This window comes from Pteropus medius, unplaced genomic scaffold (genome assembly GCF_902729225.1).
Source record: "Pteropus medius unplaced genomic scaffold, Ma_sr-lr_union100, whole genome shotgun sequence".
NCBI classification, from domain to species: domain Eukaryota; kingdom Metazoa; phylum Chordata; class Mammalia; order Chiroptera; family Pteropodidae; genus Pteropus; species Pteropus medius.
In genome coordinates this window covers 1258320-1285117 of record NW_024352839.1, presented here as the reverse complement: position 1 = coordinate 1285117, position 26798 = coordinate 1258320, and the positions used below count along the sequence as shown (strand labels likewise).

Genomic DNA, 26798 nt, shown 5'->3' with positions numbered 1-26798 from the left:
GTCCTGGGACCAAGCAGTAAATTAACTGCCTTCCGTGCCTGGCTGAGCTCCCAGCCTAGTGGGGGCGGTGGCTTTAGGTTCCAACAGCCCTACAAATATAAAATCACAAAGTGTGATAAGTGCTGTGAAAAAAGCTGCCGCGAAATGAGATCATCTTACTCAGTGGCCCAGTTTAGCTCAGAGTCTTGTTCCTAGCTCTTTGATTCATCTTTAAATAAAAATTTAAACCCAGGCAATGTACGAATACCTTCTCCATGTTAAAACAGTTATAGATGTCCCACGTGCCAGAAGCTGTTGCATTGTGTATTATCTTATTTACACCATGTCTCTGAGGTAGGTGCCGTTATTAACATCATTTTACAGATGAGGAAACCGAGGCACAGGGAGGTAAAATCACTTGCCCAAGATCGCTCAACTAGAAACTGAGATTATCTCGAGGCAGTTGGTCCACAAGTCCCTTTGGTCATCCCTCCACCATCAACTTCCAGTCTCTTCCCCAGTACTCCGGGAAGTACTCACTGGTACCCGCTGGGAGCGCCTCCTGCCACACACTTAAAGGGCTCCTGGGTGTGCCTGATTTCCTGGCGGAACTGAGTCTGCTCCTCGCCCACTTTGGCCTCAGGGCACACCGGCCTGTGAAACCAGGGCTGCATTGGGGGACTCCTGGGAGTGGCTATCTCTCTCCTTTTCCGTTCCCAATTCCTCTGCTTCTCTATTCTCAGGACTGGAGAACCTGATGAAGAGGAGGGAACTTTCCGCAGTTCCATCCGCCGTGAGTCTGGGGAAAACTTCTGGTGCTTGGGGGTGAGGGCTGTTTCCAAGAACCCCTCTACTGGTCCTCTCTGGGCTCGTGAAGGGGCTTGATCTCGAACCGGAGGGCGGGGAGTTTCCTTGCCTCCTACCCCTCGAGAGGAGCCGCGGTACCCCTCCTGATACCCGAACTCTCTGTGTTCCCCCTCAGGTCTATCCTCCCGCAGGCGGTAGAAACACCTGGCGTGATGGAACCCAGCCAGGTCTCACAGCTTCCACTAGACTGGGGGAGGGAGGGGAGAGGAGGAGGGGGAGAAGGACTAAGATGGGAGGGCTGGGGGAGGCTCTCCTGCTTCTCATCCTTTTCACCCCCACAGGATTATCCTGGCACCTGACTCCTCCCACATACCACTGCGCGCCCACTGCCACCCGGACTGCGCTTTCTCCTAGCCCAGCCCCCACAGACTTCCAATAAAACGTGCTTTTCTCTCCCGACAGCGCTTTGTGGATGTCGGTCCCTCTGCGCGAAAGCCTGGGCGCCCTCTTGGCCCCGGCAGGGGGCGCCCCCATCATTGGGGAAGGGGCGGGGACGTCGGCAGTGGGCGGGGGCGGGGGCGGGGGGTGGCCTGGACAGGGGCGGGCTCTCCGGGCCCCATTGGCTACGGCACCCCCAACACCAGGGCTCCCCCCATCTCCCCCCGACATCAGTCCATCCCGCTTCCAGCTGCTGCAGCCGCGCCTTCACAGCCTCAGCATCCAGCCACCCCCTGCTCCGGCCCGGCATGGCGACCCCGACCCAGGCCCCCACAAAGGGTGAGCGTCGCCTGGGGAAAGGGGGGCCTGGGATCTTAGAGCTTCGGAGAGAGGATCTGGGGAGATTCCAGTACTGGAAAGGGACGGGAGCGGGGAAGGGGACGTCGGTTCCTCGCATAGGCGGAGGCCCCTGGAGTGCACCCCTTGGAGCCCCTCCGGGCCTCTTGGACACTCTCTCCCGGTGGTGTCGTTCCTGTGCTGGACCGGCGGTTGGAGAGCGGCAGTCCGGAGAGAAAGGATGCTCGCACCGGTAGCTATGGCAACCGGGTGGCTGGTCCTGCACAGCGGTGGTTGTGGCCGCGAAGAGATGGGCTTCGAGGGTAGAAGCGGCTGGGTCTGCAGCCGCAGAGGTTCTTACCGATTTCAAGGTCCCTGAGGTGGGTAAGGGTAGGGGGTCCGTATTCTTCTTTTTTCCAGCGTTAGCTCCTATGGTGGGTGTTTTCTGATATCCCTGACAGGTAGGTTCAGTGGGAAGGGGGAGAAAAAGGGAAAGACAGGGAGAGGGAGCGCTGGAGGAAGTGAGAGAGAGGTGGAGAAAGACAGAGAGAGACGGAAAGGAATATGGAAAGAGACTGACTGAGAGAGCCTGAAAGCGGCAGAGAGAGACCGAGAGAGACAGGAGACCCAGAGTCAGAGACACAAAGAGAGACCTAAAGAAAAGAGAGATGTGAGATTCAGAGAGATTCAGGGAGAGTGAAGAGGAGAGGCAGAGAGCAACAGACAGAGATGCAGAAAAAGAGAGAAAACCAGAGACAGAGACAGAGACAGAGAGGGACTGAGGCAACTGTTGAGAGGAAGGCATAGAGAAAGACACAGAGGGACAGAGAAAGACTGACCCAAGTGCCAGAGATGGACTGAGCGATAGGAGGAGGGGCAGCACAGGGTGGGGCCTGAACCACTGCAGTGAGCCCCCATGGGCAGGAATGGGTGGCGGGACCCTCCTCTCCAGCCCTCATTCAGGGGTGTTGTCAGGTCCGGGAGGTGCACTTGGGTGCACACAGATGCCCCTCCCTACCCCGATCCAGCCACAGTGATTTACATTTCACACCCATTAACCTAGTTATGCACCCACTTAAACACTCTCTCTCCCCTAAAAGCCCCCTTTTCTGAGCCTGCTCCTGGAGAGGAGCGAAAGGCAGAATGCTTTAATTGGGTGTGAGGGGCAGGGGAAGGGTTTCTAGCACCAGAGAGCAGGGCTGGGGCGATAGGCTAGCAGAGCTGAGGAGCCCCTGGTGGTGAAGGAAACCCCACTCCACTCTAATCTCCCCTTCCCTGCCCCCTTTCCCAGCTGGCGGGGGCTGCTGCACTGAGCCATATCTGCAGAATTCGAAGCAGGGCGGCAGGGGTGGGGGGTGCTGCAGAGGCTGGAAGCCACCTTAGGGAGAGGGGGCAGGGCTGAGCCAGCAGGCCTGGCGGGAGCCCAGCGCTTCTTTTCACAGAGATGGTTAGCAGGATCGATGGCAGCAGGCTGGCAGCAGGGGGAGGACAGATGCCTCAGAACCTCCCCACCGCCCCACCTTTTCCCCAGTCACAACATGAGAGGGGATGGAGGTCTTGGAAAATCCCGAGGGAGGAAAAGCACATTGTGCCTTGCAAATTGCTTAATGAAACTAATTAATGGATTGTTGGGAGAGAGGGGGAGGAAGGTGAAGTCTCTGCCCATTCTATCACAGAGCTGGAGGGAGAATTGGGGGCGGGGAGCGAACAAGGTATGCAGGAGCCCCACTGGACCTGGGTCCCTATTCCTGAGAAGGACCCTCGGCTTGGCCAGAAGCCAGTCCTGCAGGGGCAACGATGGTAGGTACAAAGGGAGCAGAAGGAGTCAAGATTGGCGATGGATTCAGAAGCCCAACCTCCAAGACTCCCACAGGACCCCACCCAGCCTAGGGTGCCCGGACCCATCACCTCTCTTCACCTCTCAAGATGCCCTGGTTGCCATAACAACCACCTCCTTCTTGATGTCTTTCTGACAACTGGCCTAGAGTGGTGCACATTCCTTCTCCTGACTCCTGGCTCCACCCTTAGCCCAGCCTTGCCCTGAGGACCCAGATTGCTGGGTCATCAAGGACCAGAAGAGGAACTTCTGCCTGGAGCTCGGAGCACCCAGGGAGGAACCAAAGAGGATTCTGGGACAGGCTTACACCCAGTGGGCTCCTGATGGTTTGGGTAGTGAGGCTGTGTGAAAATACACGAGACAAAAGCTGGATAATCCAACTGCACCACCTCTGATGCAGTCTCCTACAGCTCCCTTCCTTCCTTTCTTCTTTCCTTCCTTCCATCTTTCCTTTTCTTTTTTCTTTCCTCCCTCCCTCCCTCTTCCTTCCTCCTTGTCTCTTCTTTCTTCCCTCCCTCCCTCTCTCCCTTCCTTTCTTCCTTCCTTCCTGCCTTCCTTCTTCCCTTCCTTCCTCCCTTCCTTCCTTGAAACTTTCTTTGAGAGACTTTCATAAATGCCGGAATTAACAGCAGAGATGAGTCAAGCAAATTTACTCCCCATCTGGTGGGGAAGCTAATACAGAGCACAGATATCTCTAAAATAATGTTTCCCCATCTTGATGCTTTTGAGTACCACCTTCATGATTTTTGCCCTACCTAAATGTTTCCTGCTATTTATTTAACATTTTCCCTTCAAAGGATTAACTTTTAGAAAACTTAATCAGCTTTATTTTATATCACCACTGTAAATGGAAAATCGGGATTTTTTTGCCTTAAATTGAAGGCAAGTATAAAAATGATCTTAAACAAGTGACTTCACTTTTCTGGGCCTCAGTGTCCCTCTTTTGTGGAATAAAGATGAAAATAGCACCTATATCAGAGAGCCACTGTGAAGATTAAATGTGTTAATATCTGCAAAGTGCTTAGAAGAGAGCCTGGCATGGAGTCGGTGCTATCAAGTACTGGTTAGATAATAACTAAGGTAGAAAACCAAATAACATGACAAAATTCTACCTGATGAAGGCTCTGAGCCCTGCGCCTGTGTTCTCTTGGGAAAAAGAAGGAGATTAACAAGAGTTGGAGGGTGTTAAAGACACATCAGCACCTACTTAAGACTTTCTCTTTGAAGACTGGACAGAGAAGAAAGAAGGGTGGACTTACACATTGCGTGAATCAGGGCTGTTCACGGTCTTGCCAAAGCGCTACCTGTACCAGTCAGTTTAGGCTAGAGCATGCTGGGGTAACAAACAGTACCAAAAATCTCAGTGGCTTCTGACAACCAAGGTTTATTTCTCATTTATATTATTCATTTATCACAAGTCAGCTGGGGGTCTCTATTCACTAAAGAAAACTAGAACAGCTACCATTTTGAACATTCATGTCACCAGGCCAAACTCAAAAGGGAGCTCTTGTATGAGCACTTAAAGTCTCCAGCAGAAGTGACAACGACATTTCCCCTCACGGTTCATTGGTCAGAATTAGTCACATGCCCCTTCTGTCCTTACCTCAAGGCAGCCAACCTTTCCTGAGCCTGGAAGTGGAAGAACACTAATGACAACACCTGGCATTATCCTGGCACTCCTGGTACCTGTCCCCTCATGGTGTCCTAAAATTCTGCTCTAGACAAGGCAGAGTGTGCTCAGAGCTGTCTGAGGAATTCAGGAGCCATCAGGATGGGTTCTTGAATGAGAAGTTTGATCTGAGCTCTCCTGAAGGGGAATATGGTTTGAGACAGGGAGATAAGAGATGGGGAAAAATAAACACACACACACACACACACACACACACACACTTTATCCACACATTAACATTTATGAAATCAGAGTGAGTCTTCTAATAGATGGGTATGTTTCATGTGGTACAGTTACATACATATTTATACATAATACACACACTGGGAAAGCTAATACAAAACCAATTATGAATCTTAAAATCAATGGTGTCTTAGAAATAAGTAATATAGGATACATTATATATAGCATAATATAGGGTATAGTATAGGACAGCTTTCCTGTGCTGGATTTGGTGGCAGAAGTGAGCAGATAAGAGGTAGCTATAGAGCCTCCCTTTTGGAGCTCTCAGATGACCAAGAGGTTTTGAGGGAAGCTGATACACTCAGCAGTCCACCAGTGGGATTGGAATCTGTTTACCCCGAGCGCTATATGCAAATGAAAGTATGTATGTGTTTTCAGGAAATCAATCCATAGCTTGCAAAAGACCACCACAGGGCACTAGGACCAGGATTGCCATGTATGGTTGGGTAGGTTGTGCACTGAAAAAGGGAAGGTACCAACTAATGGAGTAAGTAGGGGCTGGAATCCATCCTATGCTTCACTCTTCAAGCCTTGTGTCCTGCCATGAAGCTATACCACCCAGAGCAAGGGGTCTCTTTATCTGATTTCTACACAAAAATCACTGGGCCAATGGCTCCATCTGGATCCTCAAAAATATTAAGAAAACCAGGGTTGAAATATGTTTTCCTTCTCTTTCTCTGCCTTCTTTCCCACAGTTCCTCAGGAACCTGACCCATTTTACTATGGTGAGTGGCAGATTCTGTGATGAGGGCTCTCTGGGGCTGGATGAAGGGGTGGCTGCAGATCCCCATGGGTCACTGCTGAAGTGGCTTCAGCTGTGGCTGATACGTGCTGGGCCACTGGTCATGTGTTCACAGAGATACAGTTCACACCAGCTGGGCTCATGGAGGACAGCATCAGATTGGGTGTGGGGGAGGTATGCTCTCTGGACCCCCTTCAGGCTTCATCAGGACTCTTGGCTGGTGTATTGGGGTCACCAGAGAAGCAAACAACTCTGAGGTCAGGCTGCCTGGATTTGAATCCTGGCTTATCCACTCACTAGCTATTTGATTTTGAGGAAGCAACTTTGCCTCTCTGAGCCCTTCTGTAAATAAAGCATAGTAATAGCTCCTACCCATGAGGATTATGGGAAAAATTTATTTGGCTGATGCTATTAAATCATATCCCCAGGTCTAGCAGACCTGGCCCAGTTCCCTCTCTAAACACCCTCCCGTCCTCTGCCTTTGCTCACTCATACTCTTCCTCTAGTATGCCAAGTGCTTTCCCACCTCAGGGCCTTTGCACTTACTGTTCTCTCTGCTAGGAATACTCTTCCTCTAGCTGTCCACCCAGCTGGTTAATGCTCCTTTTCCTTCTTCAGGCCTCAGATCAAATATTGACTTTTCTTTTAGGAGATGCCCTTCCAGACTTCCAGGCAAGAGGAGCCACACCACATCTATCCATGATCACATGACTCAGTTTTTGTTTTATTTTGTTTAATGCTTGATCACAATATGAAAGTCAACTCCCTGAGGGCAGAGGCCTGGACCACCACTGGTACAGAGTGGATGCTCCATAAATTAATATTTCAACAAATGTTTACTGTGGTATATTAAACAAGAATAATTCTTATGAAGGAAAATAAAGAATGAGATTGGAAAGCATTGAGGAGAGGATGGGAAATTCTAAACAGGAGAACCGGAGAAAGTTTTACTGACATTTGAGTAAAGCCCCAAAGTCGACAAGGGAGGGAAGAGCTTTCATTTAGAAGGAAGAGTAAGTACAAAGGCCCTGAGGCAGGACCATGCCTGATATGCTCCAGGAATAGCAGGGCGACCAGTGCGCCTGGAGTTAGGAAATTGAGAAAAAGTAGAGTTAGATAAAGTCTGAGAAAAAACAGGGACTCGATCATACAGGGCCTTGTGGGCCGTGGTGAGGACTTTGGCTTTTACTTGGAGTGCAATGAAAATGGAGAGTGAGGAGGGGTCTGTGAGCTGAGGAGGACCCTGATCTGACTCGTGTGTTAACAGGATCCCTGTGGCTGGGGGTGGGGATACCAAGGAGAAGGTTGCTTGCTGCAATAGTCCAAATGGGTGACAATGGTGGACGGGACCAGGGAAAAGGAGGCTACAACGATGTCAAAGGAGGGAAATGGGGGAGAGAGGACAAGGGGAGGCAAGCTCTCAGTGCTCACACTAACCCGCTGGGGAAGCCTCCAGCATGGCCTGCGGTGTTCCTGACTTCTGGGCCCCTGAGTGGGTAATCTGAAGCCAGGCTGGGGGCTGGGGCTGAGATGCCACCACCACCTTGATGTCCCCCATTATCTTCCCCAGACTATGACACTGTGCAGACTGTGGGCATGACTCTGGCTACCATATTGTTCCTGCTGGGTATCCTCATCATCATCAGTAAGTATAACTCTTTCCTGGGCTCCACAACCCCTCAACGAGGGCCTCCTGGGGGTCCCCAGGTACCTACAGCTCCCCTGCTGGCTTCTGACCAGAGCAGAGCCTTATGTCCTGCCTCCTTGTTCTCTCTCCCCTAACAGGCAAGAAGGTGAAATGCAGGAAGGCAGACTCCAGGTCTGAGAGGTCTGGCAGCAGTGGGGGAAAGAGGGGAGTGGGAGGGAGCAGCCTGGGACCTGGGGGTGCTTCTGCAACAGAAGGGCCCCTGGCCTGCCATGTGTTTCCCGTAAAGCCTGTGGCTATTGAGCCTCTTTATGCTTTTCTCTCTCATCTTTGCTTCCACAGCCCGACATGCAAATCCTGTAAGTCGGAGCTTCCCTCCTCAGGTAAGGGTGAGAAATGGTGTGGTTCTGGGAGCAGGACAGGTGGGAGCAGAAAGAGGAGTCATTAGAATGGTTGCTGCACTGGATGTCCCTAAGAATGAGGCCACCAACCCAGTGAATGGACATGGGAAATTCAGTAGGAGCTGAGGATCCACAGATCAAAAATGGTAAACCGTGGAGAGTCAGTGGGATGTGAAATGTCCTAGAGTCCACTAAGCCTCCCAGAAACAAGTACACAAGCCTGTAAAGGATGAATGAATTCCCCAGAAGAGAAAGCCATAAGCCTGGGAAGAGAGTTGCCCTACGTGGAAAAAGGACTTCTGCAGTCAGAATGAAGACAGAATTCAGTTTAGAGAAGCAGGAAGATAAAGTGTTTTCCAGACTTTATTGTCCAGTTTGAAAGATCTAGGTTGAAATGACAAAGCAAAAAGAAGGAAGGAAGGAAGGAGGAGGAGGAGGAGGGAGAAGGAGGAGGAAGGAGGAGGAGGAAGAGCTTCTGAACAATTATATCAAAATAATGAAAGGAGAGATATATAGAATACAGATTTTTTAAATCCATGTTGGAAAAGAGAATATGAGAATGTAAGGAGTATGAGGACAGAAAGATGGAAAATATAAGAGGGATGAAAAGCAACGAGGATGATGGCTGTTGGGGGAAGTGTAGAAGGGGATGAGGATGAGGGATGGAGGTGTTAGAGGGGTGGAGAGTGGAGGAGGAAGATGGAATGTAGGAGAGGAAGAGTGGGTGCAGGTGGATAGAAAGCGTAAAGGAAGATGGAGATGTAGGATGTAGGAGAGGGATAAGCATGTAGATGAAAGATTTTGACTCCTCGAGGGTGTTAATTTTAATTATGTAAAAATATCTTGACCTGTTTTTAGTGGAACTGTGTCCTTTCCAGGGACTTTTAAAAAAATCAGATGGGAATCTCTCTGCCTCTTATAAAGTTCTTCTAACTAAAAAAATGGACCTTAGGGTACTCAGTATTTGGGGAGATTTGGTGTGGAATTTCATGCATTTCGTTCCATCTTCTTTTAATGAGACTTAAAAGATCTGTGAGCTTGTACCTTAAAGATGCAGCAGAGAATTGGCATGTAAGTCTTGGTGGAAAACTGAGGCTGAAGTTTCTCTGGGTAAAGGGAAGCCACACAGTACCTCGATGCTCATCTTCAGCCGCCATACCCAACCAGTGTGGATGAGAGAAGCAAAGGATGTGGTATACTAGGGTAACTGCTCAGCCTTCTGATGAGAGGAATGTGTCGAACATGATGTATTTCCTGCCTTGTATTTTTTTCATAAAGCTAAGCAAACACAATTAGATTGAAGCCTTAACAAAAACAAAACCAGAAAACATTAAGAGTGCACTTTGTGGATGATTGGGGTGGGTGGACCTGGCACCTGGGGCATGGTCTAAGAAAGACTATGTATAAGATTTTGACCCACTCCATTTGAGTGATAGTCCCAAGTGGCTGGGAAACGGGAATTCCTGTTGCGTCTTAATGTTGAGGAGGCTGAGTATGGGCATGGGGTGTGTGTGTGTCTGGAAGGAGGTTGGGGGCATCGGAGAGGGATGGAGACTCCCTTTCTGGCAAGAGGATGCCCCGGAAAAGCTCAAGCTGGGTCAGGGGTCTCAGTCTCCTCCCAGGTATGTTCCCCTCCATGAGAGTGTCTTATGAAGAAGGACAAAAGTAACAGGTATCCCTATATGGACCAGACATTAGGAAGTGGGGAGGCAAGACAACTCAAGAGTGGTCGTCCCTGGGAGTCTGTATTCCATGGTGGGGATGGAGGGCTCACTGGCTGTGGAAAAGGTGTTGCTTCCACCCCTCTAGTCGCTGACCCAGGCTTAAGTTCTCTTCATCCCTCCTCTCTTCTCTCTTCCCTGTCTCTCTCTCTCCAGCCCCTGGAGGTGGTGGTGTATAAAATCAGCACTGGCACTCCCACTGCTGTGCCTGCCCGAGTGTGGGAGCCTGAGGACCGGGTGGAGGCGGTGGGGACCCCAGCTTTGCATCGCTGGGGACCGCTCCCCCGAATGAGCCGCCCCACCCACCCCGAGGCTGGAGCCGCTGCACCCCGCTGCCCCTCCCCAGGCCTTGGGCTCACGTAATTCTAAAGAGTCCTCATCATCTCTCAAAGAGTCCACTGCAGCCTAGATCCAGGGACTCAGGCTCCTCCAGCTCCTGGAGTCTGCTGGGAGCTGGACCCCCAGCCCCTCAAGCAGAGAGCCCAGTACCGCCCCCTGCACCTCTTCCCTCTCCAAAGCATCTCTTCCTCCCCTGCACCTCGGGTGCTTGTGTCTTGGAGCTTTACAAATGTGCATTTGCTTTTTCCCTGTTCTGTCTGTGTTCTCATTCAGGGGATTAAAATGGGGAGGCAAAATCCAAACGTGCTCTCACGTCCCTAGAATCGTTCCTCATCATCCTTCCCTCCCCAGTAATATTCTCCTCCTCTCTCTTGAGCCCTCGATGTTTCTCTTTTCCTCATTGTTACCTCTTTCTTTCTTCCCTGAGATCTACTGTGACTCTTTCTCTTTTCCCACTAAGGAGTTCACTCTAACTAAGATGTTTGTTTCACTCTAATTTCTCCTCTTGGTTGGTGGAAGGTTTCTGTGCTTTCACTCTCTTGCCTCTAATTTTATGACCTTTGTTCTCTTGCTCACTTTGCTATAGTTAGAAAACTGGGAAATGATACCCTCCTCCATCCCTCTCTGACCAGTCCCCCCCAGAGCTGCCCAGCATCCTGTTCTATTGTTCCTGCAGCGAGGCCCCCATACCACTCATTTTTTCCTCTGAGATCAGGAGCACATTACTCACTCTTCCTCTTTCCCCTCCTTGATGACTTCTTCTCGTGGGGGACAGCCCCAGAGGGAGGGGAGAGGCCTCAGGATCTACTCCTGCGCCCCAGCCGCCTCCCGGTGCCCGCAGGGTCAGTCCGGGAAGGATAGGTGCTCCTCTGCCTCGGGGGTGTCCGTGTGCTACTATTGGAAGCCCAGTTTGGTCTGATGTGTCTTATCTTCCTTGAAGACTCAGAGGGAAGAAGGGGGTGGCGACTGGGGACCTCTACTTCTGAGACTCTCCTGTCAGCCCTGGCAGAGTGTCTTTGAAACCAGAGGTACCTGCTCAGGGGAGGGAAGCGGGCAGAAGGGACCCCCAGGGTCTGTGCGGGGCCTGCCTCACTGACATCATGGCTGACCCCAGCTCCCGCTTGCCCCTTAGATGTCGCCCTCTGTTCACTTGTGCCTCGTCACCATTGTTGGCCTGATTCTCCCCACCAGAGGTAAGGCCCAGCCCTTGTCTCCATCCTGCCCCAGAGCCCCCACCCCCACCACGAGTGCTCTGCTGGGTGGGCAGCTGGTGAGTTTGGATGCCCAGTCCTGTGTCCTCACCCTCCTACTGAGCTGGCACCCGGAAGTGGGACCCCTAATGAGGGGGCCAGCGGTCTACCTTTTTTGGACACCTCAGACCTAGGTGGCTGCTTCCAAAGAGTCTGGCCAGAGCCTGTCCTGCTGAGCAGCCTCCATTTCACCTCCAAGAAGAACTCACTGAGTTTAATTTGGCGGGGGAGATCGGTGTTGGTTTTCCACTTTGCAGCCAGGAACCCTGGGCTCCCAGCAGAGCAGATCCCTGGATCCTCTGGGTGATGCACAGTAATGCAAAGGGAGTGCACGGGGACCAGTCCAAGAGCTGGAGATGTCTCCCCCTTGCCTGGGAGGTGCTTCCTGTAGGCAGTGACTGTGGTGGCATTGGCAGGTGTTTTCCACATGGCAAGTGCCATGTGCGGGAGCTTGCTTCAGCTTCAGCTCTACTGTATTATACATATTGTCCTGCCTTTTTGCAATGAAGAAACTGAGGCTCAGCAAAGGGAAATGCCTGTGCCAGAGGCTAGTTAGTGGAAGGGCTGGAATCTAATCATCCTGCCTGCCCCGGAACCCAGAGCGTAGGCTCCACTGAAAAGTTCTCTTGAATAAAATATTTTTCATCTATTCCTTCAGTCATTCAACAGGTATTTGCTGAGCAGCTGCTATGTGTCAGATCTTATTCTATGCACTGTGTAAACTGCAATGCATAAAGACAATAAATAACCCATCAGTAAATTATATAGTATACTAGAAGGTTATACATGTTATAGAGAAAAATAGAGAGGAATAAGGATTGTTTGAATAGGGTGGTCAGAGAAGGCTTCACGACAGGGTGACATTTGGGCAGACATTTGAAGGAGGTGAGAGAATTAGCCAAGCAGGTATCTGAGGGCTGAGTGCTGTCTGGTGAGTGGGAGGAACAGCAGGCAGGCTACATGGCTGGGTTGGGGTAAACAAGAGGCAGGGTGGGAAGAGAAGAGGTCAGAGAAGTGACAAGAGACCAGATGGTGGGGGGTGGGGTGGTAACTTAGGGGCAGCGTGAAGACTTTGGCTTTTACCAGGTGCAAGGTGCACTCAGGGGAGGCTCTGAGCCAGCAGGGCCATGATCTGCCTCAGGTGTTTACAGGCTCCCTCCTTTGCTGCCTGTAGGGAGTGTACTGTAGGGGCAGGGAAGGTAGTATAAGACTAAGGAGGAGCCTGCTGTGATGATCCAGGAGGGAGATGATGGAGGCTGGGCCAGGGCGCACCATTTGCTGTATCCATCTGATTTCACTCTCTCTACGGCCCTGAAAAGTAGATTAAATTATCCCCACTTTGCAGTTGAGGCAACTGAAGCTCAGAATGGGGTTTTCACTTGCTCCAGGTCACACAGCGAGGAAGTCGTTGGGAACAGAATTTGAGATCGGGGCCCTGGCTGACTCTAACGCTGGGCTCACTAGGCTAAACTGTCTCTTCTATCCCACAAGGATGGGCAGGGAGAGGGGGCTGGAGGAAAAGTGCTGGGGCATCAGTGTTTCTTGAAACACTTCCAGGTTCATGGATTGATACCACCGAAGCTGTTCAATCAAACAGTGGTCTGCTGTTCTACCAGCAGACAAGAACCCCTGAGTTACCCCCCAGATCTCAGAAGGGAGGGCAGGGTGGGGGTGTTGGTAAGAGGAAGACCAGAGGCTCCTCCCTGGCTTCTCATCCTTGATTTCTCAGGACAGACATTGGAGAAGACCACACCCATTTCTCTGGTGGACTCAGCCACTGTGAACACTGTGAACATTCGTGTCCCGACGGAGACATCAGGTGAGGAAAGAGGGATAGCTCTGTTAAGATCCTGTCGCTGTAAATAAGAACAGCAATAAAAATTACAAGCTTGGACCAAACAGGAATCTTTGAATTCGTGTAAATGAAAAGTCCAGGGATAGACCTTTAGGTATGGCTCAATGTAGTTTCTCAAATGGTGATATCAGGAACCTGTCTCTATCTCTTGGTTCTGTTTTCTCCGTGTTGGCTTCATTCTCAGGAAGTTTGTTCTCTCATGGGACCAAGATGGTATCTGGAGACCTGGGGCTTCCATTCTACCTGCTAAGAACATGGAGGAAAGAGAATTTCCCCTTCCCCAATCCAGCATTTGCTGAACTGAGTGTCATTGACCAGGCTCAGGTCACTTGCCCACCCACGAGCTGATAATGTGGCCACAGGCACAGAAAGCTGATTGACCAGACCTGAGTCTCATGTTCAACCTCCAACAAGACTGGTGCCAGCCCCACTGAACCAAGTAGACTAAGAGTTAGGGAAGGATGGTTCCCCAAAGGAAGTTCGGGGGCTCTTACCAGAGGCAGGTGGATTCTGAGAAAGGGACTGGGTATCTGTGGGAGGGAAGGGCCTGATGCAGGGGAGATACTGGCATCGTATGTAGGCAGTGAGCAAATGGCTGGGTTAATTAAGTCATTTCCATTACACCAAAGCTGAGTTGCTATGGAAATCCTGTTGTATCTCCATCCATGGACCTTCTCCAGATCTTCTCTCTCTTCTCTCCCTCCCTGTTTCTGGACTTCAGACACTGTTCACCCAGAACTCCAGTCCACCCTTCAGACTTCGACCCTGCAGGCTGGTGGTGAGTGGGGCAGGTATGGGGGTGGGTTGTGGGGAAATGGGCCTGGGACAGACACTGTTCCTCCTCTTGCTCTGACACCCTGGATCCTTAGTTACCCATTTGAGCCCCCCAGCTCTGAATCCCCTGGTTTAATTTGTGGTGGGGCAGCTTGGACCAAACAGGAGCTCTATTCACTTCTTTAAAAAAAATCTTTTGAAATTGTAGAAAATAATATGCATGTAGAAAAGTACAAAAACCATAAATGGACAACTTAGCAAATTATTCTAAATTGAACCCCTGTGTAACCACCACCAGGTCAAGGAATAGAGCTTTGCAAACATCCCGGAAACTCCCCATGTGCCAACCTCATTCATTTCTTCCTTTAATCTCTTTATCTTTTTTCTTTTTTAAATTTTAAAATCATTTTGAATTTTTTCTTGGAACTTAACATAATTCAAAAAGTGCTCTTCGTTTTTTTTTTCCATTCATGTTTAATGATGCAGTAGTACATAAACACATTCTCTTCGGAAATAATAAAAATGTGGTAGGTCAGATGAAATCCCTTTTCATTCCCCATCTTTCTCACCCCCATCTCTGTGAGGCCCCCACTGTTAGCATTGGGTCAGGGATGGTTCCATAATGAGACTGTATCACGTGCGTGTGATCTGGAGAAAATACATTGACTGGGAGGTGTATTTGTGTGAGCTTAAGGACATTATATGATTGTTATTCTGCAATCAGTTTTGTTTCCCTTGTGAAACGATGTTTGGAAGCTCTTCCCACATTTCCGTGAAAACACTGATCTTGTTCTTTTTCACTGCTGAGTGCTATTCTACAGGGTGCCCACGTACAGTTAATGAAGCCATGCACATCTTGATGATCACCTTGGCTGCTTCCAATTTTTTCTGCTAGACATAGTGCAACAATGAGCAACCTTCTCCCTTCCTCCTCCATCAAACAGTTACAGTGCTTTGTGTCGGTCATGGTTCTATATATTTTACCCATATTCACTCATTCAACCTTCACACAAAACAGATGAAGACATGGAAGCTCAGATTAACTCGCCCAAGGTGTCACAGCATGTCAGTGACATGGCCGGGATCAGGGTCCAGGACTCTGGCTCTAGAGCCCTGCTTTTACCCATACCACTATGGGGCCAAGGACATGAACACTGAAATTTGTTTTAAAAGCCGCTGGGGAAATGGCTGTACCGATCTGCCCTGCCACCAGCAGTGTGCGAGCCCCCCTTTACCACTCTCACAGCCCCACTTGGTATATGAATGTCCTGGGTTTGTGCCAGCCTGATGGGGGGAGAGGGCACCTTGCTGTACTGTGGATGCACATGTTGCTGATTTACTCATTTCTTACCCTCCCCTCCTTGTTCTTCTGACCTCAGTAGAAACAACACAGACCCAGACAGAGACCCAGAAGCAGCAACCAACGGGAATGGATGTGCTTCTGATCACAGATCCGGGCACAGACAAGAGCAGCATGGAAGGTAGAGCCCGGCACTAGAACAGCAACATACAAGTTTTGTTTAATTCTCTATTTAGGTCAGCATTTCCCTAAGGATGCTTCTCAGAGCATCCGTTTGAGGAATTGTTAATATATTTTCCAACAAAATTTTTTTGGTTTGCGGCCAAAGGTCTTTGGGAAACTGAGATAAAGTTAAACATGTCTCTTTTTTGGCAGGACTAATCAGAGTCTTAATAAAGCTTATTTGCAGCAAATGTCTCTAAGAGGGTCAACTAGTTTGCAGCATTTTCTAAGCTTGATAGACCCTCTTTTGTTCACGTTCCTTCATGGGGCTGGTGCTGGGAAATGCAGCTGTGGGTGTTCCTTTTATGTATGTCTTCTTGTTAGAGCAGGAGATTTTCAGTTGCAAAATACAGAAAACCCAACTTAAAATAAAAAGACTTATTGGGTATACATATTCTGTAAAGTCCAGAGGTACCTCTTTCAGATCTGTTGTCTTCATTCTCAAGTGGACTTTCTCCTCTTGATGGCAAAAATAGTTCGGTAGTTCTAAGTTTAGATCACAAACTCAGCAGGTAGAGAGAGCTCTTTCTCATAATCTGTAGCCCAAGGTCTAGAATTGACTCTCATTGGCCCAACTGGGGTCACATGCCCATATCTGACCAATGGGAGCCTGGGAAATGGATAGGCTTGATTGGTCAGGCCTGAGTTTTGTGCCCCAACCCTGGGGCTGGAGAACAAGGTACATCTGTCTGAACTGCATAGACCAAGAGTCAGGGAAGAGATGTATCCTCTCAAGACCAGTGAGTAGCTAATGTTATCAGAGAAGTGGGAAAGGGAGCTGAGCCTAGATGAAGGCAACAGGTGGCTTCTAATGGCCGTGTGATGATTCATTTGAGGAGCAGCCCCTACTGGAAAGTACTGTAGGTTGGGCCACTCCCAGGCTGACATACACACAGTGTGCAGACTGGGAACTGTGCAAGGTTGACACAAATCTAAGGCCATGCCATTCCCCATAACAGTTTTTATAATTGTTACAATTTTCCAGTGATGGCAGTAAATCATCTCATTCTGACAGAATCTGTCTATTAAGACAATTTTGCAACAGATAGACATAAAGTGTCTTGGGGAAGGAAATTTTTCTACGTTGCACGAAAGTGGGGACAGGGGTGTAACCGCTCTGTCCACACTTTCCAATTGAGAAAACATCTTCATATCTCCGATTCACTTGCTCTAAGTCCTCGCTGACCAGAGTTATGTGTGTTGTTGCATATTCCTGGTTATATGTGACAGAAATTCAATAGGGCTGATGGGTCATGAAGCCAAGTGGTAAAAGGCATGGCTGAGCCTCAGGGCCCCCCAAAGCCTGAGCACAGAAGCCCTCATACCTCCCTTCCTCCATCTTTGTTTCTCTTGTGCTAGAACTTGTTCTCCACCATGAGAGGAAATGGCTCCTGTCATCCGCTAGCTCAGAGCTTCAAGAAACTTCATCAAGCTTCCACTAAGAATCCCTACTTGGATTTGAAAGGTCCCAGGGAAGGGCCAGACTTGGTTACATGCTCCCCCTTGTGGCCTGGGTCACAATAAGAGAAACAGAAGGGCTGGGGAGCTGTTCCCAGAATTAAGGAGAGTACCAAGTAGATGATAACAACAGCCAATATTTGCTGAGAGTTTGCTCTGTGCTGGGCATTGTGCTAAGCTTTCATGTATTCAGTCACACAATGTTCACAACCGCCTTATGTGGTGGGAACTGTCGTAAACCCATTTTATAGGGAAGGGAGCTGCTGCTCAGAGAGTTTACTCTGCTGGCCCTAGGACACACAGCCCTGAGTGGCAGAATGGAATTTGAACCCAGGCTCTCTCGCACCAGGGTGCCTGAGCACCACACACCACCTAGGCTGTCCTTTACATTTTCTGTAACCTCCTCCTCTGTCCATGTTGTTGATCTTGCTTATACCTCCCTCTGGGCACGACTTTCCAGAACATGTTGGAATCCTTGGCCATCAGTTCATGTTTAGGAGGTGAGGTGCTGAAATTGGCCTGGGGAGCTCAGGGTTCATGAGGCAGCTCTTTTGCCTGCTGGCTTCACATTGGGGCATCAGACAGTGGTAACCACTTCACTGGGGACACTTCTCAGTGCCAGAGGGGCAGGAGCATTGATTTTTTTTTAAGAGAGGAATCCTCTGGTATTTTTGGTCTGGGAGCAGAGGTGATATTCAGAATGTTTTATAACAGGTATCTCCAGGCTCTGTAACTGGAGGCCCCCTGCCTGGCCATGGCAGATGTTACCCTTTACTTCCTGGATCATGGGGTATTCCACAAGGTCCTAGGATAGGGGCCAGGAGGTTGTGGCAACTGGTCTTAACCAGGGAGTCAGGCTTATTTCAATATTTCCATACCTGCCACTCGTAACTGCTTCCAGGGGTGGGAGCGGGGGACACTTGTGCCTGCCCACTGAATATGTAGGCATGGGAGAGGGGCTTTAATCCCAAATATAGACATTCAGTGATGCCCCTTGTTTTCCTCCATGGCTCACTCCTGCTCTCCACCGTCTTCTGGCCATTCTCTGCCGATCCGACTAAAAGCACCATGCTCTCCAAGCAGTCTCTAGGCAAAGACTTCATGATGGACCCTACTCTCAGGCTGACTAGTCAGTAACTCCCTTCCCAGACTGGAAATAGGCTATCTCCTATTCACCGTGTATTTCCAGGGCAGACTACTCCTCGGTAAACATATGTGGGGTGAATATATGACTTCGAGGCTGGCAGATGGTGGGCACGGGGTAGACATGCAATAAAAACCTGAGTAGATTAATGAATGCTGCATGCAAACCACCTAAAAACATTTCAATGACTTAAAATGACAACCATTTATTTAGTTCTTGAGAACTAAACTTGAATCTGCAATTGGGAAGTCTGGCCTGGGTTTAGCTGCGTTGTTCTTCTGGTCTCATCTGGACTTACTCATGCATCTGAGATCAGTTTGGGGATCAACAGGGAGCTCTGTTTCTAGGGGCACCATGGTTCTTCCCCTCGTGGTTCTGTCTTCCACTTCCTGCCTAGCCGACCCTAATGAACAGATGGGAATAATACGCCCATAGATCACACAGTCTATTCATTCATTCGTTCATTCAAAAAATATTCATCGAGCACCTACCTATGTGCCAGCCACTATTCAAATGCCAGGGATACAACAGTGAACAAGACAATAAAAATCTCTGCCTTCACGGGGCAGACATTTAGTGGGGAGAGAGATAATAAATAATCATAATAATTATATGTCAAGTGGTTTTAAGTTGCTATCAAGAAAAATAAAACAGAGTTAGGCTGAGAGAGTGACTGGGGAGTATTTATTTCTGTAAAGGGCCACAGAGTACTCTCTGAGAAGGAGCTGAGGGGGAGGCCATGAGGCTCTCTGGGGACAGGTGCTCCAGACAGAGGGAGCGGCCAGTGCAAAGGCCCTGAGGTGACACGTGGCCTGGTAGGGCACCCGCAGGGCTGGAGAAAATGAGTAAGGAGAGAGTGAGGAGGTGAAGTTAGAGAGGTGATGGGAGCCGGACTGTTGTCACATGAGGACTTTGGGTTTTGCTTTAAGTGCACCAAGGCTGAGACACAGATGTCCCTTCTCCCTGACCCTGTCATTCACCAGTTTACTCCACAAACCCTTGTTGAGCTCCAACTTGCTCCCTGTCTGTCTCCTGCAGGTTCAAGTGAGGATGACCCCTTCTCCTATGGTAAGTTACCCTTGGAGGATGTGGGAGTGGGGGAGGGGAGGGGTGAAGCTCCTCTCACCATACTCCTCCGCTTTTCTCTCTGCAGACGAAGTCACTCTCCGGAAACGGGGGCTGATAGTCGCAGCTGTGCTGTTCATCACAGGCATTGTCATCCTCACCAGTGAGAATGGGCATTGGGCGGGAGGGACACTAAGAATGGGAGGGGGAAGGCCTTGGAGTAAACTCTGAGGTTGGGGGAGGGGGGTAGGTTCTTGAAGGCCTTTGGGCAAGGTGGTTTTAAATGAGGCATATCCCTAGCTTCATAGCCATACAAACCACCCCAGAATTCAGTGGCTTAAAATGGCAGCCATCTACTTAGTTCTCAATTGTGCAATCTGGAAATGTAGGCTGGGCTCAGCTGGGTGGTTGTTCTGGTCACAGCTGGATTTATTCATGCAATAAGGTCAACTGCAGGTTAACAGGAAGCTCTGCTTCTGTGGGCACTTTGGTTCTTCGCCTTGTGGTCTTTACCCTCCAGCATGCTGGCCTGGGCTTGTTTATGTGGTGGCAGCAGGGTAACGGGATCATGCGGCCTCCAGCACTAGTGACAGTGGGGAGCTGTGATCACATGGGCCTGAAAGAATGAGGGGAGATAATGGCTGTGCTGGGGCCTGGTGAGAGATGGAACTGTCAGAGAAGTTTGCAGGTACTGCATCATTGTAACTCAGCCAGGAGGGTGCAGGGGTGAAGGGAACCAGATGTATAAACCTTTCTCTCCCGCTGCCCTCTTCTCTCTTGCCAAAGTTCAAGTAGAGGGCAAGGTGCTGGAGACTGGACTCTCAGGTCAACCTCCCAGGGCTTAGCATTGCACAGGGAAGCAGGCAGAGGGAGACTAACAGAGGAACTATTTTTTAAAAGTTTTTAAAATGCTGCAGATTTGGGGGAGGTGGACAGGGGGAGGGAATTTAAATAATTTCTTCAATTAAAAAAATTAATTAATTTAAAAAATGCTGCAGATTAAATAAAATATGAGGGCCACCAGTTTGCAAGCTTTCAGTTAAGCTATGTAATCTACACCAAGTTTCATTATCTCTCTTGTCCAACTTCTTCATCAGGGAAGCGGGCACAGCCACATCTTTTTAGTCTTAAGATGGGAGGCAGAACACTAACAGTAATAAAAAGAGATTGTTAACACATACCTGAATTGAATTGGGGATCAAGCAACATGTGTTTATTGATCCTGACTTTGTGCCTGGTCCTATTCTCTCCTGTGTAGGAAAAGTGAGGCTCAGAGAGTTGAGGGGTTTTCCCAAGGCCACACAGCACATAAGAATTGGAGACAGAACCTGAATGTTGGTTCTGGGTACATAAATTGCTCCAAAGACAAATATTTCTGGACACCTACTCTGTGCCCAACCTGTGCTGTGATGCTGGTCCTGCCCTGGGGGAACTGACATCTGGTGGGGGGATGACAACAAACAAGTAAATGCACTAATGAGCAGAGTGGATACAGAGAAAGATAATGACCATGAGGAAAATAAAGCCATACCACGTGACTGAGAGGAACAGGGAGAGGTGTTCCCTCTCAAGAGGTAAAATCGGAACTGATTCCTGAGGATGAGAACGATGATTTAAAAAACAAACAAACAAATAGAGGGAGGAGTAAGTGCAGAACCCTGGGCGCAGGAATGAGCTGATGTGGCAATAACTGCAGGAAGGGCCTAGAAGAGGCCAGGGAGCAGGGGAGGCAGAGATGGTGGCCAGGAGACAAGAGGGCTGATTTCAGAAGTCCCCTTTGTCTTCTAACCCTCCCTCCTCTAATACATCCAGGTTGTTCTCTCTGCCTGGAATACCCTTCCTCCAGATCCAAGTGGCTCTCCCCTCACCTCCTTCAGGTCTTCTGCCTCCTTCCTGACTTTCTTTTTCTTCACAGCACTCATAACCATCTGACTTATCACCATCCATACGCTTGACTTAGTTGGTTTTCTCATTGTTAGTCTCCCTCACTAGAATGTCAGCTCTACTAGAGCAGGGATTTTAGTTGTTCTTGTTCACAGTGGTGTCCCCAGTGCCTAGATCAGTAACTGGCACCTAGTAGGTGCACATTAAACATTTGCTGAACAAACGAATAACACACAAGGTGGGAAGGTTTTCAAAGGGCTCCTCTGTGTGTAGGGGGGGGCTCCTCCCTTGGGCCCTACATCAGCTCTTCTGCTGTCTGCTTCTCATCACTTGCTCAGAGTTGCCTTGATGCTTCCCAAGGGGCACGGTTGATGGGCTTTTTCTTCCAGGATCCAGAGCACATGTAGAAATCAACATTCTTTTAACTCATGACTGGATCATTTCCTTCACCCACAGGTGGCAAGTGTAGACAGTTGCCCCGATTATGCCGGAATTATAACAGGTGAGCCCTTTGGAAGTGGGGCCAATGACCTGATGACACCTGAGACTGAGCCTCCACTGGCTCATACCAGCCTCCTCCCTCCCCTTGCAGAGCCTACAGCATAATGAGTAAAGCCCAGCTTGAGAGGGAAGACACAGATGGAGCCAGAGCCAGAGCTGATGGCGTGAGCCCCCTACCTTCCCAACCCTCCCTGCCCTGAAGGCTACCTGGCTTCCCCCAGCACCATTCTGTTCAGATAAAAAGTAAAGCACTGTGGTCCTTGTCTCATGATCTCCGATCATTCATAACTGGGAGTGGAAGAAAGTGGCAGGGGCTGGAGAAGGTCCCCTTGAGGAGTAGAGTGAGGGGGTCATGCACTCACAAACAAAGGCAAGAATGAATGAAGCTGGCCTGGGATAAAGCAGAAGGGATTAGCGAGCAGGCTGTGGGGACTCTAGCCATTGAGAGGGTCAGTGCTGGATTCTGCCCAGTGCCAGCTCACCCCTAACAGTGAAGGTAACATTGGTAACTGGGCAAGCACAGTGGAGATCCCGGGCCCACAGTGATCCTCTTTTCTTCGCACTCTGGGTCCCTCCTGCACTGCGAGGGGTCTCACACACATGAGTGTGGACACTCAGCTTGCACATCTAAGTGTCATCCATACTATCAACCCACAGATGACTGGCTCTGGGCTACCTCTTGATTTAAGGGAATACCCACCAAGAAGACCATAACGGCCCTGGAGTGGGCTCAGAGCAGTTTGGGTGGAGAATTCCAGGGTCTCTGATTCCCAGAACATGGTCAGAAAGGGGCGTAGGCTCCAGTAGGCACTTCCTGAAGGCTCTTGGGTTCTGTGTCCATGAGTAGTTGCTCAGCCAGATGCTTCCAGAGTGGGCTCTCAAAGCACAGGCTTGGGGCAGAGGCCTCTGCCCAGGCTTAAGGGTCATCATGCCAAGGAAAGAGACAAGGTTCTATTGACAAGTGGTTGCATAACAATATTTCGCAAACTTCAGGTCACAGCCTCCTTATGGGTTATGAAATCAGTTTAGTGGGCTGTGAGTAGCATAGGAAAAAAACAAAAGGAAAAGTAGTAATAAAGTACAAAAGAATATTGGAGTGTATCACAGTATGACTCTCTATATTTTTTTTTCTCAATTTTTGCCACATTTCATCCCACTTGTATTATTATTTACTTTTAAGAGATCCACTCTCTTTAAACTTAAACTTATTTTAAAAGACATAATCACATATGGAAACACAGTACTGCTTCATATAAATAGAAGATAGCCAAAAAGATAAATCCAATGAAAACAAATACATATGTTGGATGTGATATGCATTGTATATATGTGATATATATTCTGTATTATGTATATACATATATTGAGAATAATATACATATATTACATATCTGATATATCTTGTATGGGATATACATATTATATACATATAGGGAGGACATTAAAGATATTTTTTGATTGGCACCTACCACCTACTAATCAGAATAGATGCTTAACTGGGAAGGAATATCATTCATATACATATATATATGTATATATACCTATACATGTATATTACATATGTGTACACACACACATATGTTGATTCCCTTTTTAACGTAAATAACATTTATTTTAAAGGCACAATCAGATATGGAAAACCAGTACTGCTTGATATAAATAGAAGATAGCCATAAAGATAAACCCAAAGAAAACAAACAGGCAAAGAGATTAATTGTATTCTAGCTGGATAATGAGTTGCTGACTGAAGGCACTGAGCCAGAGACCAGAGTCTACTCTGTTGGAGAAGGCCATAAAGTGTCTTCCCAAAGACACTGCAGAGCTTGGGAGGCCTGAGACCACCATCACTTCTGACACTAACTGCAAGTTTGTCCCCAAGACCACCCTCAGATTCAATAATTTGCTGGAAGTGCTCACAGAACTCACTGAAAGCTGTTATACTCATAGTTACAGTTCATTACAGTAAAATAAACCAAATTAGAATTAGCCAAGGAAAGAAACACATGCCGCAGAGTCCAAGAAAGTTCCAAGCACAGAGCTTCCAGCTGTCTTCTCCCAGTGGAGCCATGGATAGTGCTACTTTCTGGCAACAATGTGCAACAACATGCATAAAGTATTGCCACGCACGGAAGATCCTGCAAGCCTTGGTGTCCAGAGCTTTTATTGGAGCTTGATCAGAAAGAAATGACTAACCACCCATGTAGTCACCTTAGTTTCTAGCTCCTCTGGAAGTTGAGCTGACACCTGTGGCCCAAAGACCCCACGATCAATTCCGTGGTTAGAAGCTATCTGGGGTGACCCAAGACCCCTGAGTAAACAAAGATGCTCTTTTCCAGGCAGGACACTCCAGGGGCTTACTTTCCAGGAGCTGAGAGCATAAGCCAGACCTCTTTCTGGGTAAGGTTAATTCTTTACTACACAGATCCTTCCTCCCTCATATCATTTGATGAATTAAAAGATATTCAAAAAGTGATTTACTCTTCTGTGATGGAATTCAATGTGAGTTAAAATTATCTGGGGCCTAAAATCATCTCATGTGCCACCACTGGAGCACAGCCTGTGCTTGAGGATTCACCAGCTCAGGAGAATACCTGACGGCCTCCAGGGCAGATCGAGGGCAGTGCTGACCCACTGCGTGGATGAGTGGAGGATTGACAATCTACATCCATTCACCCCTCATTCCATCTTCCCATGGGATAGAGATGAAAAAGCTAATACTATGTTTTCCAGATGCCCCAGGGATAGGGTTCTGGATGTGGATCAGCTCTGCTAATTAGAGGCCCTGCTATGATATTTGGAAGACCAAAAGAGAGACCATCTTTCTATCTAATTGGCTATTTTCTTCTGGCCAGTATAGTTGTGAAGGTGATGAGATTTTTGGCCACACCATTCCAATGTCCAGTCACTAACCTGTGGGCATTGAGATGCAGTTATGCACACACACACAAAAGATATCTAAATGGCCAATTAACACATGAAGAAATGCTCAATATCATTGGTCATCAGTAAAAAGTAAATGAAAACCAGAATGTTAAACTATTTTACACAGAAAAGCTAATATTAAAAAGACTAACAATACCAAGTATTCAAGAGGATGTGGAGCAAGTAGAATTTTCATATATTGCTATATCTTGAAGTGTAAAATTGGTACAATCACTTTAGAAAACTATCAGTTTCTTTCCAAGGTAAATGTACACTTTACATACAACCCGACAATTCAATTCTTAGATATCTATCCTAGAGAAAGAAAACCAGATGTCCACACAAAGATTTGTCCATGACTGTTTATAACAACAATATTTGTAAAATACAAAAAACCGGAAACGACCTAGAAGTCCACAGTATAGGTGAGCAGATACAAATTGTGCAGTGGAATACTGCTCAGCAATAAAAAGGAGGGTCGACTGGTGCACACAACACATGGATGAATCGCAAAAGCATTATTCTGAGTAAAAGGAGCCAGATATGAAAGAACTCAGACTGTATAATTCCACTTAAATGAATTTCTGGAATAAGCAAAGCTAATTGACGATGATAGAAGTCAGAATAATAGTTGCCTTGAATAATATAGGAAAGCGGCATGAAGACGACTCAAACTGAGTAAATATTAAACCAGGCTGCATTCAGAACCTGCTACGTGCTGTTAGACACTGGAACCTGGCTGATCGGCATAAGACTAGGCCAGACCACTGGGAACCTACAAGAAAATTCCTGCTGAGATTGCTAACAAGTACTTCCCATGCTTTTAACGCTGCATACCCATCCCCTGAAAGGAAAACAGATTTAAACCCAGTTCTTGGAATACTCAAGGACTCATTCTCTGGCTTTGAGAGGAGACCACTCTCTTGTCTATGGAGCGTTATTGCTTCTTGAATAAACTTTCTTTTTTGTTTCTAACTCTGACTTGTTCTTGAATTCTTTTCTGCACGCAGTCAAGGATGCTCTCTCTTTGTAGGTGAAAGGCTTGAGTCCTCCCTCACTCGGAAAGATTTGCCCATCCTGCATCACTACTACTATTATGTTGCCTCTACTGTGGGGGTTGGGGGTTGACTGAGAAGGAGCACGAAAGAATGTTCTCGAATGATTGAAATGTTCTGTATTCCGATAGTGGTGCAGATTACAGGAATGTATATATTGGTCAGAACTGACCAGAGTGTCATATACATTTAAGATCTGTGTACTTTACTATGTGTTAGCTATACCTCAATATAAAACACGACAAAATTGAAAACAAAAAAGCAGTTATGTTCTGCGTGGTGTCGACTTTCTCTGATCCTGGACCAGAGACAGAGCAACAGGATTCTGAAAGTGTCATGTACAATGGGACCTCCTAATTGGGGTGGAGGGAGAAACTCCCCAGGTGATTCAGTTTGGTCATTGTGAAATAATAAAAAATACATATATTTGTTTTTACACCCAGTTCCTGGCATGCAGTTCCTAAAACCCTACAATTTCCTAAGCGATAAGAGCACTGGGAGCATCTTTTATTCTAATATTTGGTCTTTGACCTCAGTTCCTGATGCAGAGTTCTTAAATCCCTTGTAATTTCCTGGGTTATAGGCACATCTTTTGTTCTAATGAGGCACCACTTAGTGAACTCCCAGGTGGGAGCTGATCACCAGAATGACTAAGCCATGATTAGAAGCTTAAAACTTTCAACCCCACTCCCTATCCTCCAATAAGGAGAGAGGGGCTAGAAATTGAGTTAATCCTTAGCATGTGGCTCCAATCCTCAGGGTCACAAAGTGACTGCAGGAGCCTCAGCCATCATGCCACATTTCAGGAAAAAAAGAAAGAGGAAAATAAAAAGTTGGGGGAAATGCACCACTAGGTGACTCATCCCCTTTTAAAGAGTTTCCAGAATCCCCTCCCAAAGACTTCTATTTGCGTCTGATTGGCCACCTCTATCCGCAAAAAGAAACTGGGAAATGTAGTCTTTAGCTGAGTTCAGGATATCCCGAATACCATCAGGGAAAACAATAGTCCTGAAGAATTTGTTGATCTGCTGAGGAGGATGCTGAGTTTCTCCCAAGTCAAGGGATCAGGGCTTAAGCTATTTTTATTTAAACATGGAAGGAAAAGATAATTCTTAAGAATTGAGTCTGTTGAGACCTCCAGACGACAGAACACTGAATTTGAGACTTGGGAAAAACATCTAGAATTCTCTCTAATAGTGCCTCAATGCTCC

General features: G+C 48.0%; 3 protein-coding genes across 10 annotated transcripts in view; all 3 read left to right on the top strand.

The window, feature by feature from the left end:
- Positions 1–1247, top strand: part of LOC120592411 (FXYD domain-containing ion transport regulator 3) — a 22743-nt gene extending 21496 nt beyond the window's left edge. Inside the window, exons 7-9 of the mRNA XM_039850046.1 lie at positions 723–772; positions 962–1013; positions 1128–1247. Of these exons, the coding sequence (XP_039705980.1) occupies positions 723–772; positions 962–984 (73 nt within the window). The 3' untranslated portion in view covers positions 985–1013; positions 1128–1247. The remainder of the gene's footprint in view (positions 1–722; positions 773–961; positions 1014–1127) is intronic.
- A 127-nt stretch (positions 1248–1374) lies between these two features.
- FXYD7 (FXYD domain containing ion transport regulator 7) lies at positions 1375–10165 on the top strand. 5 transcript variants are annotated; one of them, XM_039850044.1, is made up of 6 exons: positions 1375–1563; positions 6005–6034; positions 7622–7696; positions 7837–7870; positions 8039–8079; positions 9975–10165. In XM_039850044.1, exons 1-6 carry the CDS (start codon positions 1533–1535, stop codon positions 9995–9997), a joined length of 234 nt encoding a protein of 77 aa, XP_039705978.1. In that variant the 5' UTR covers positions 1375–1532; the 3' UTR covers positions 9998–10165. The 5 variants fall into 5 exon arrangements, with proteins under 5 accessions (XP_039705978.1, XP_039705977.1, XP_039705975.1 ...); XM_039850043.1 differs by having other exon boundaries at positions 7837–7879; XM_039850041.1 differs by lacking the exon at positions 9975–10165 and having other exon boundaries at positions 8039–8509.
- Positions 10166–10893: 728 nt separating this feature from the next.
- On the top strand, positions 10894–21875 carry FXYD5 (FXYD domain containing ion transport regulator 5). 4 transcript variants are annotated; one of them, XM_039850036.1, is made up of 9 exons: positions 10894–10999; positions 11290–11350; positions 13137–13226; positions 13943–14040; positions 15416–15517; positions 19199–19228; positions 19314–19388; positions 21566–21611; positions 21702–21875. In XM_039850036.1, the coding sequence occupies exons 1-9, from the start codon at positions 10909–10911 to the stop codon at positions 21808–21810; spliced, it is 702 nt and encodes a 233-aa protein (XP_039705970.1). In that variant the 5' UTR covers positions 10894–10908; the 3' UTR covers positions 21811–21875. The 4 variants fall into 4 exon arrangements, with proteins under 4 accessions (XP_039705970.1, XP_039705972.1, XP_039705971.1 ...); XM_039850038.1 differs by having other exon boundaries at positions 10990–11185; positions 13984–14040; positions 15419–15517; XM_039850037.1 differs by lacking the exon at positions 10894–10999 and adding an exon at positions 11001–11185 and having other exon boundaries at positions 13984–14040.
- Positions 21876–26798: the final 4923 nt, after the last annotated feature.

Excerpts from the sequence above, each read along its gene's own strand:
- FXYD5 (XM_039850036.1), top strand. The coding sequence starts at position 10,909 with ATGACTTCTTCTCGTGGGGGACAGCCCCAGAGGGAGGGGAGAGGCCTC. Across the intron at positions 14,041-15,415 it reads TTCGACCCTGCAGGCTGGTG|TAGAAACAACACAGACCCAG; the intron begins GTGAGTGGGGCA and ends TTCTGACCTCAG. Across the intron at positions 15,518-19,198 it reads AGACAAGAGCAGCATGGAAG|GTTCAAGTGAGGATGACCCC; the intron begins GTAGAGCCCGGC and ends TGTCTCCTGCAG.
- FXYD7 (XM_039850040.1), top strand. The coding sequence starts at position 1,533 with ATGGCGACCCCGACCCAGGCCCCCACAAAGG. Across the intron at positions 1,564-6,004 it reads GACCCAGGCCCCCACAAAGG|TTCCTCAGGAACCTGACCCA; the intron begins GTGAGCGTCGCC and ends TCTTTCCCACAG. Across the intron at positions 7,880-8,038 it reads GCAGACTCCAGGTCTGAGAG|CCCGACATGCAAATCCTGTA; the intron begins GTCTGGCAGCAG and ends TTGCTTCCACAG.